General features: G+C 43.8%; 1 protein-coding gene across 1 annotated transcript in view; it reads left to right on the top strand.

Annotated features, from left to right (window-relative positions):
• The window catches only part of NCKAP5 (NCK associated protein 5), a 734,641-nt gene that overhangs the window by 493,123 nt on the left and 231,955 nt on the right, over window positions 1-9,563 (top strand). Inside the window, exon 9 of the mRNA XM_045287417.1 lies at window positions 6,704-6,823. Coding sequence (XP_045143352.1) covers window positions 6,704-6,823 — 120 coding nt within the window. The remainder of the gene's footprint in view (window positions 1-6,703; window positions 6,824-9,563) is intronic.

Below are 9,563 nucleotides of genomic sequence, written 5' to 3'. Positions count from 1 at the left end.
GGGAGGGAGGGAGGGAGGAGAAGATTAAAGGGAAGGGAAGACTTCCTTGGTGAATTGATAGGCGTGACCATACAGTTTTAGAATACATATCATTTGTTATGACACAATGGTAAATTTGATGTGAATTCAGCCTTTCCCAAAATGTGTTTTATGGCATAGCATTAAGTGTCCTGGAATAACACAGAGTGTACTTCTATTCATAATACCAGTAGGAAAAATATCATTTCCATAAATCTATTTGTTATTGTTAAATATATATATATGCAGCCATAGTCAGGTAATTCCATTTATCTAAAACACGAACGGATTACCTTAAGAAAGCAAGTGACAATATTAATCCCGAATCACTTCTATTTATACCTGCAAATCAGAGGTCCAAGTGCAAAGCGAAGTTGATAGACTGCTAAGATCACATTTTTACTTGAAATATATTTTCTGTTCATTAAGTCAGTGACTATCACTGAAAAGGTAATTCTTCCTGGTTCTTCTATGGCTTTTGCCACTGACGCAAAACTTGGAAGAAAAGCATTTTCCCCGAAACGATTTTTCAGCAAATCGGCAACCAGATGTGTCTGCCTATCCATTAGCATAACTGACATGTGTATTGTATTTTCCTTCAACAGGATGTAATGAGATGGATGTATGATCTAATGGAAGCAGAAAGGGATGTTGTAACTTTTTCTTTACAAATTCCAAGCTCCCACATATTTCCTTGAAGACAGGAGGGGCAATCACATTATTTGAGCCCACTCCCTAGAAATGCTATGTGCCGGCTCTGGTTCCCCAAGAGGGATGTTTGTACTTAATGTGCACTTGCAGAAGTGTCGGACGCCAGGCCCAGCACTTTCAGTGAATGCACCGTCTCATTTTGTTCTCATTGCCACCCTGTGAGGTAGGACCACCAACGTATAAAAAGAAAAGATGAAGTCTAATGTTAAGAACATGGCTCCATTTAATTTCACATCGGAAAGAATACTGGCCTTTGCAGTTAGAAAATCAGCCAGAGCTGTTTTTCTTACAAGCAGCCTGTCACTATCATTCGGAACAAGGAAACGAAGGCCTGAGAGCTGGATGTTAGAGTAAAATACGGTGGGTGAGTGAGTGAGTGCGTGCTATAGCACTGACCCGGTGGCAGTGAATTTGGTTTGGGTGTTCGTTTGGTAGACCAAATGTGTCTCTATTCTTGATGTTCGTGGCCTCTGACTTTAAACATAGAAGGAGCTATGGCCAATGAATATGGCCCTTCTGGTCATATCCCCGATCTTGACCTCTAGGCCCGTGGCTCTGATCTCCATTTGGAAGAGGTTCTGTGCTCTGCTAGTGGACACGGTTCGGTGGCATGAAGTTACCACTGTAGTAGAGGTGTGAACCAAGCCACCACCCTTTTCTCTGTGGGCGGGGGGTGTGCTCTACTGAAGGACAAAGACCACATCTCCACCAAAGCCCTCCCTTGGTTCCTAGGAGCCGCCTCAGACGCACAGACACGGGGAAATCCCAGGACCATTGGGAAAAGGGCCCCAGTGAATCCTGTCTGAGATCTCTCACTGAACTGGTGGAGGCTGAGACAAGAGACCCCAGAGACCACAGCTTGGAGACAGTGAGTCAGAGAAAAAGAGCCAGACCGATACCAGAGGCAGAGGCACGGAGCCCGTGAGACAGAACAGAGGAGCCGTGCTGAGACGCTGAGACTGTGAGACACGCCAGCAGGCTGGCCTCCTGGTCCATGGAGGAAGAGGCCAAGCGGCCTTGTGGCTGAGAGATTGAGGATGGGAAGAGGTTTGGCTGCTGGCTGGGAGAGGTGTTGCTGTGGACAGACCAATGGCTGTGTCCTTACTTTTTCCCTGGCTTGTAGGAACCTGTAACTTCCCTTTAAAACAAAAACAAAAACAAGAAAAAAAAAACTTAATGGTGAATATTACCTCAGTTCTGTATGGTTATGCAATGAATTATTGAACCCAGCACAGAAGGACAGTACTGTGGGTAGACTAGTTGCCAATAGGGAAGCCAGAGGAGGTCAGCTATGCGTGCCTGCCCCACCCCACCTCCCAACCCCCGGTGCAGGTGCAGTTTGCTCTCAGAGGAAGCAAGAACCATCTTCATCTTCTCCCTAGGCATCCCAGGACCGGTCAGATTAAGAGCGGGGCTGGGGTCCTTTTCCAGGCCAGTTAGGTTTGTATGTGGACAGACAGGCTTTTTTTTTTCTGCAATTGATTTGGACAGTAACTTCTTAGCATCCGTCCCCATGCACACTTGACCCAAGAGAAGATTATTAAAACAGCACAATTTCAGCCCAGCTCATTGCTATTTGCCAGTGACTGCGAGAGGGGCTCATGTCTTGTGCCTGCCTGTTCCCCATCTGCCGAGGGTCCAACCAAATCAGCTCACCGTGATGAAAAGAGAGAGAAGCCTCGTGATCGATAAATTGTGTTCCCACTAATGAACCTTCACGATGTCCTTAATAACAGCGATGGCCATTGAAATGTGGGCACTGGTATAAAAACTCCCTGTAGAGTATATTGATTTTTCTTCCCATTTCTTTTTGTTTCATTTTAACCCATTTGAAGAACTCTTTCCAGTTATTCTCTGTTCTGCTGCTAAAATTGGTCGCTGTCTGGCTTATAGGGCCTTCTGTTCCCTGGAAAAAAACACCCTTGTGTGTTTCTATTGCCACAACAAAAATGCAAATAGTCATGATTCTCTTGCTCCTACCCAACAGATGCTATTAATATTTATTTACCAAGCAGTCTAGTTTTGTTAATTACTTAATCAGCAGTCATGCAAACAATTAGTTTCTGGGAGTAGGGAGTGTTAAATACATGCAAAGAACAAAAAAGTAGCATAAGTGAGGCACAGACCTGGGTTGAATTCTAAATAGAGGAAGCCAGAGTCATCTATTAATGTGAGTAGTGGCTGGGGCCCCCAGGGTGATGACTGCCAATGTATGTGTGCTCTTGTGCATGACAAACTCATACCCCAGCCTTGAACGCCTCCTGCCTCCTTTATCTTCTGCCTCGATACCTGACATTGAACCTCAAATGAACCTGCTATTTCTGGTTTGGGGAACTAAGCCCATCAGTTGAAGCTGGCCTTGATATATGTTTCATCCATTGAACTCTAAGAGGGGGATGAGCTACATTATTATACTGGTCTCTGTGATAGCATGGGTGCTCCACTGAAACCTGTCCACTATGGGTGGTTCTTTGGACCTTTGAAAACCCAGTAGCATAGCTTCTAGTCTCATAATCATACTCAGGCCACCACAGTGCCACAAACTGACAGAGAGCTCAAACTCAACCACTCACCTCACTGCCAATGAGTTGATGCCAACTCATAGATGGTAGAAATGAAGAAGAATTGGTAGTCGGAAAATATAGCCCGAGTTACAGAAATGATTCTGGAATTTTGTAAGACCAATGATGTATTCATTCCAAATACTTTTCCCAACAACACAAATGACAATTAAACACATGGACCCCAGCAGGTGGAATGCACAGGAATCCATTAGACTACGCATGTGAAAAAAGATGATGGGGAAATTCAGTATCGTCAGTCAGAACAAACGAGAGGCTGGCTACAAAACAGGCCATCAACTGCACACAGGCAATAAGTTTAAGTTGAAGAAAATTCAAACAAGTCCTCGAGCTGCAATATGATCATCAGTATATTCTGCCTGAATTTAGAGAGTAGATAAAGAAAATATGTATACATTGAACACAGATAATCAAAGATCAGATGGGTTGTAGGATGACATCAAGTACATCGTACATGAGGAAAGAAAAAAGACATGAAAAAGACATGAAACACAAAGACAAACATGAGCATCAGAAGAAACTCTGCAACGTTCTCTTGAACCTGACTAAAGCGAATGGAAGAAATGCAGTCCAGCGCTGAACACTCTATTTAAAAGGGATTCAAGAGAAGACCAAAAAAGTACAAAGACCTGGAGGCAGACAACCAAAAGGAGGAACACACTCAGCAGTTCTCACACTGAAAGAACTGCAGGAAAAAATCAAGCCTAAAACCAGGCTGGGGGCAGGGGGGAATCTATTGCACTATGGAAGGATTCTACAAGCAAAATATTGAAAAATTCTGAAAACACCAAAAGAACATAGAAGGAATACACAAAGCCACTGTGCCCAAAAAAAGAGCTCATTGACATTCAACTATTGTATTATAGGAGGATTTTGTTGCACTTGGATCCAAGATCAGTTGCAAATCTGTGAAAAGACAATTTCAAAGAATTTTGTATATGCCATGGACTCCCAGAAGAAATGTGTTTTGTAAGAAATGCATTCAGAATGTCCTTTAGAAATGAGGATGCCAAGACTGTGCCTCATTTTATCAGACAGGATTGGGCCCTGTAGAAGGACGCTGTCCCAGGTCAAGTCAAGGGTCAGTATCAAAAAGAAAGCCTCTGAATGAGATGTGTTGGCATAGTGACTGGCTCTGTGAGCACGACACAGAGCCAGTCAGTATTTCGTTCCAATGTACGTTGGGTTGCTATGAGTCGGGACCAATTCAAAGGCCCCTGCCTACAACAATAAGAGTGGCTGTGATACGAAGGTTCGTGTAAAGTCCCTGGAGCTAGATCTCGCTGGACGCCCAATTAGGTTGTTATAAGAATATGGGAAAAGTCCACCTTCCTCCCTGACCATTATTCAGGACCTGGGGTCAAACTCATGCTGTCCTTTCTTGTGCTTGTAAAACATGCAGCGGGGCGTATAGCTGCCCTGTGCCATGAATAACAGATCTACTAACTAAGAGTGTGTTGAGAAACTTAGACTCCCTTAGCAATCACTAGAGAATAGAATTCATCACCATAACACTCTTTAACCAAATACCGTAAATACTTGAGTGTAAGCCGACCCGAATATCAGCCGAGGCACCTAATTTTACCACAAAAACTGCATTAAAAATGTGCTGAAGAACTCAGGTTATGCATGGCTATATACGGTAATTGCAAGTATTTATCTGCTCCTACTCTGTCTAGTGCTATGCTAGATGAAGGAGTGACGAGAGGATAAGAGCAATTTTCCTGTATGTTGTTTATTTCGCTATCTTCTTGGGCTTGCCTTATGAGGACCTTGGCATCTGAATAGTAAGGTACTTGTGAAAGAGAAAAGATAAAGAGGTATCTGTGAAAAACCATATAAGAGACCTTGAGGACAACAAATGTGCAAATGTGCTTGACACAGTGGATGGATGGATGGAGCGTGATAAGACTTGTACGAGCTCCCAATAAAATGATTAAAAAGAGAGAGAGAGAGACATTGAGGGCTCACTGGAGTCCTGAGTCCTTGAAAGATGTTAGATAAAAGAGAGGAGTCTGGATTTGGATAATCAAAAGAATTGGACGTGGGAAGTGGTTAAGACAGGAGAGGCAGGCCTGAGGAAGGTGGGTGGCAGCGCTGTACAGGGCTTTCAGAGAGCAATGACTGGCACCTTGTCCTCTGTGTAAGGCGCTGGGGTGACACAGGGGATTACAGGGCGGGCTGGTAGTCGGAGCTCTGCCGTTTGAACTCACCAGCTACTCCACAAGCCAAAGATGCATGCGGCTGTCTGCTCCCACTAAGCTTGGCAGCCTCTGAAACCTTACAGCGCAGTTCTGCTCCATCCTACAGGGTCTCCCCGGTTGCAATAGGAGAACAAATGACAAACAGAACAGTCCTCTATCACAGCAGTGGATAAAAGCAGAAAGGAGAGAGAGAGAGAAAGAGAGAGAAGCTACAGTAGAGGACTTTAGTTTTGGTTTTTGTTTTGTCAGGAAATAATGAAGCTAAAATGTGGAAAGTGGAATTTGAAGAACCTAGAATTGGAGATATATTCTGCCCTTCTGGCTTGAATCCCACCAAGAGATGTAGATATTTAAGCAGCACAAATTCCTTTCGTCATAAGTCAGGGAGGACACCGGTTCCTTGGCGGGATTCTGGTGAATCTTAGTCCTTACGTGCCAGCTGTCTTTACAGGAAAGCGGGGGAAGGTATCCAGGGTGCCTGAACTATTATTCAAAAGACCCATTCTAAAAGGATGCCAATGTGGGGTTATTGTATTTCTTACTGAGCCCTGAGACCGAAACCCACCTAAAGCGAAGGAAATAGACACATTTGGCGTTTGGACAAGGGACCAGTGGCCTTTCAAAAGCTAGCACTTCTGAGTGGCTCGCTCGCTCCCACTCAATGCATCACCGACTCTATTAGGCGCAGCACCGGCAGTTTTCCACCCATTTCCACAAATGACATTGCAAGGCTCCAACAAAAGCAATCATTTCTTTAGTTCATCAAACCTCGATTCAGTGCAAAAACATGATTGTCCTTGTGGTTTGTGCTTTATGATTGGTTTTATGAAGACAGCAAAGAGGCAAAACATATAGATGGAAAGTTAAATCGACTTTATATCGCGAAGATTCTCCGTCTTTAAAAATAGCACGCTGGATGAATGCATTTCTGGTTTCAAGGAGGTTGGGGCTTTTTAATTGTATTCGGTTTGTTTGTTGTGTCTTGTTTTGAAGTTGCTTTTCCCTGCACCTCATTCTCTCCGACAGTAGGCTGTGAAAGAAAGCATTCTGTGGGGTTTCTTTCTGGGGGTTTTGAGGAATACAGAGAGCATTTTTAGCTAATGTGTCTGAAACCGCGTATACAATATGGTTCTGATATTCAAAGGTGTCTTCGGCTATTGACCTTTTGCTGTAATGTGTTTGTCGTAGGATCTGAGAGAGGAATGTGTAAAGTTGAAAACCAGAGTGTTTGATTTAGAAGAGCAGAATCGAACATTAAGCAGCTTGTTCCAGCAGCAAGTCAACCCAGCATCTGATGTCCTCCTCCAGGTACGTGTCCGTACAAGACAATCTTTGCTACGGAAATGCTATTGACAGTAAGGTTCTCAAGTTCAAAGTTATCAAGACCTCCCTGGGTGAGGCCTATTGCTTCTGCACCCACATTGCCTCCTCCACGGGTGCCATTAGAATTGAATGCCTCTTAAAAGTCTGACTATTTTGAAGCTACGCACAGGTAAGACTCACATGAACAAAGACCAAACTACAAAAAGTAACAAAGAAGGAGTCCTATAGTACACAGAAGGGGAAACCACGGAATGAAGTTGGGAAAGAGTTGACTGAAACATTATTATTAGTGGGAATGTTGCTTGCTGTGATAAGGAAGGAAGAGGTAGGGGTATGTAATGCCAAAATGCATGTCTTCATGTCACACTCTCAGTAGTCAAGACACAGCGCGATTTGTTTTCCTCCGGGATCTCTCTCCTCGCAGGTGTTTCCCTCCGAACACCCCACTTTGTACATCCCACTGTGGTTTGTTGTTGGGAGGCGCTGGGTGGGCTCCGACCCATAGCGCCCCTGTGCCCAACAGAAGGAAACCCTGCAAGGTCCTGGCCATCCTCACAACTGTCCCTGTGCCCGAGCCCATGGATGCAGCCGCAGTGTCCTCCGTCTCTTCAAGTGTCTTCCTCTGTTTTGCCGGCCCTCCACTTTACCAAACTTGATGTCCTTCTCCGGAGACTGGTCTCTCCTGACGCTGTGTCCAAAGTATGTAAGATGAGGTCTTGCCGTCCTTGCCTCGCGTAAGGTGACCAGATTTTAACATTGGTGAAGCGGGACACCATTGATAAAACTCATATCCTGGTGAAATAGCCACATGGTGGCCGAAAACCGTATACAGTGAACCCTCATTTATCACGGTTCATCGGTTCTAGACCCTACCGTGATAAATGAAATTCCGCAAAGTAGGATTCCTTATTTGTAAATCAAATATTTTCGTAGTTAGAGCATAGAGGACATGAAAAAACACCCTTTAGTCACCATTACACTCGTATTACCCAATTTATTAAACGAAAAAGGGAAAATACAGTAAAACATTTTGGACGTTACAATTATCATTTATTATGTATTATATTATTTATGGCATCTAGTTTACAGTATTACATATTTCACATACAGTATTATTATACATATATCTTACAAATACTGTAATCAATAGCCTATGAAATGACTTAAGGGATGTACTCTACAGGTGGGTCGCCCTCTTTTTCCTCTGAAGGAGCAGGTGTAGGCAGTGGGTGCTGTTACGCAAAAACTGCGATAAAGTGAAGCTGCGGAAGTCGAAGGGCGAAGTGGCAAGGGTTCACTGTACCCTAACTTGTCGTGCATTCTTTCCAAAATTCGGGACTTTTTGGAAACCCGTGGGATGCAGGAAAAATTGTTAAAAATCAGGACTGTCCCGCCAAAAGCGGGACGTCTGGTCACCTTAGACTCTAAGGAGCACCCTGGCCTTACTTCTTCCAATACAGATCGGTTTGTGCTTTTAGCAGTCCATGGTACTTTCAGTATTCTTCTCCAGCACCACAATTTAACTGCATTGATTCTTCTACAGGGTCTAACTTTCACAAGCACTTGAAGCAATGGAGGATACCATAACGTGGGGCAGGCGCGTCTGCATCCTCAACGTAACATCCTTGTTCTTTGGTGCTCTGAAGAGGTCTTAGGTAGCAGATTTACTTAATGCAATGTCTTCTGAGCTCTGGACTGCTGCTTCCATGAGCATTGATTGTGGATCCAAGTAAGGCAAAGTCTCTGACAAATTCAGCCTTTTCTCCATTGACCTATTGGTCCAGTTTTGAGGATTTTGGTCTTCTCATACATTGAGTTGTAATCCACAATGAAGGCTGAAATCCTTGATCTTGATCAACAAGTGCTTCAATTCCTCCTCGCTTTCACAAACCAAGGTTGTGCGATCTGCATATCTCAGGTTAATATGCCTTCCTCCAATCCTGATGCCAGGTTCTTCTTCATATAAACCTGTTTCTCTGATTATTTGCTTAACATACAGATTGAGCAAATATGGCGAGAAGATATAATCCTGACACACACCTTTTATGATTTTGAACATACCATATTCCTTTGTTCTCTTTGTACAATCGCCCCTTGATCCGGGTACAAGTTCTAAGCGAGCACAGTGATGTGTTCCGGAACTCCCACTCTCAGGGTCACCAGCAGTTGATTGTGATCCTCAGAGGCAAATGTCTCCGCATAGTCATAAAGCCTAAGATAGTTTTCCGTACGGTGTTTTCTGCTTTATTCTTGGCTTGTTGCAGGTTTGCTTTGTCTAATGCTCTCGCCAATTTTTTCTTATTTGCTCTGCTCTCAGAGCATGGGCTGAAACCATAACTGGTCGAACCATTGGCATCGTTTGAACCACTAAAGAATCTGCCCTATGGCAGCAACAGGCACATGCATCGGCAGAGAGGGCTGATGCACTGGCCTTTGTGATTTTCCCTCTATTTTTATTTTATTATTTTTTTTAATTTTAATTATTTTATTGGGGGCTTGTACAATTCTTATCGCAGTCCATACACACATCCATTGTGTCAAGCACATATGTACATTTGTTGCCCTCATCATTCCTAAAACATTTGCCTTCTATTTGAGCCCTTAATATCAGTTGCTCATTGTCACCCTCCCTCCCCATTCCCCCCTCCCTCATGAACCCTTCATAATTCATAAATTATTATAGTTTTGTCAAAAGTTACACTGTCCGACGTCTCCCTCTGCCCTC

This window comes from Echinops telfairi, unplaced genomic scaffold (genome assembly GCF_000313985.2).
Source record: "Echinops telfairi isolate 266 unplaced genomic scaffold, ASM31398v2 ScPeMD7_15;HRSCAF=58, whole genome shotgun sequence".
In the NCBI taxonomy this organism is placed as follows: domain Eukaryota; kingdom Metazoa; phylum Chordata; class Mammalia; order Afrosoricida; family Tenrecidae; genus Echinops; species Echinops telfairi.
The sequence above is the reverse complement of the archived record's forward strand: the minus strand, read 5'-3'. Positions and strand labels throughout refer to the sequence as shown.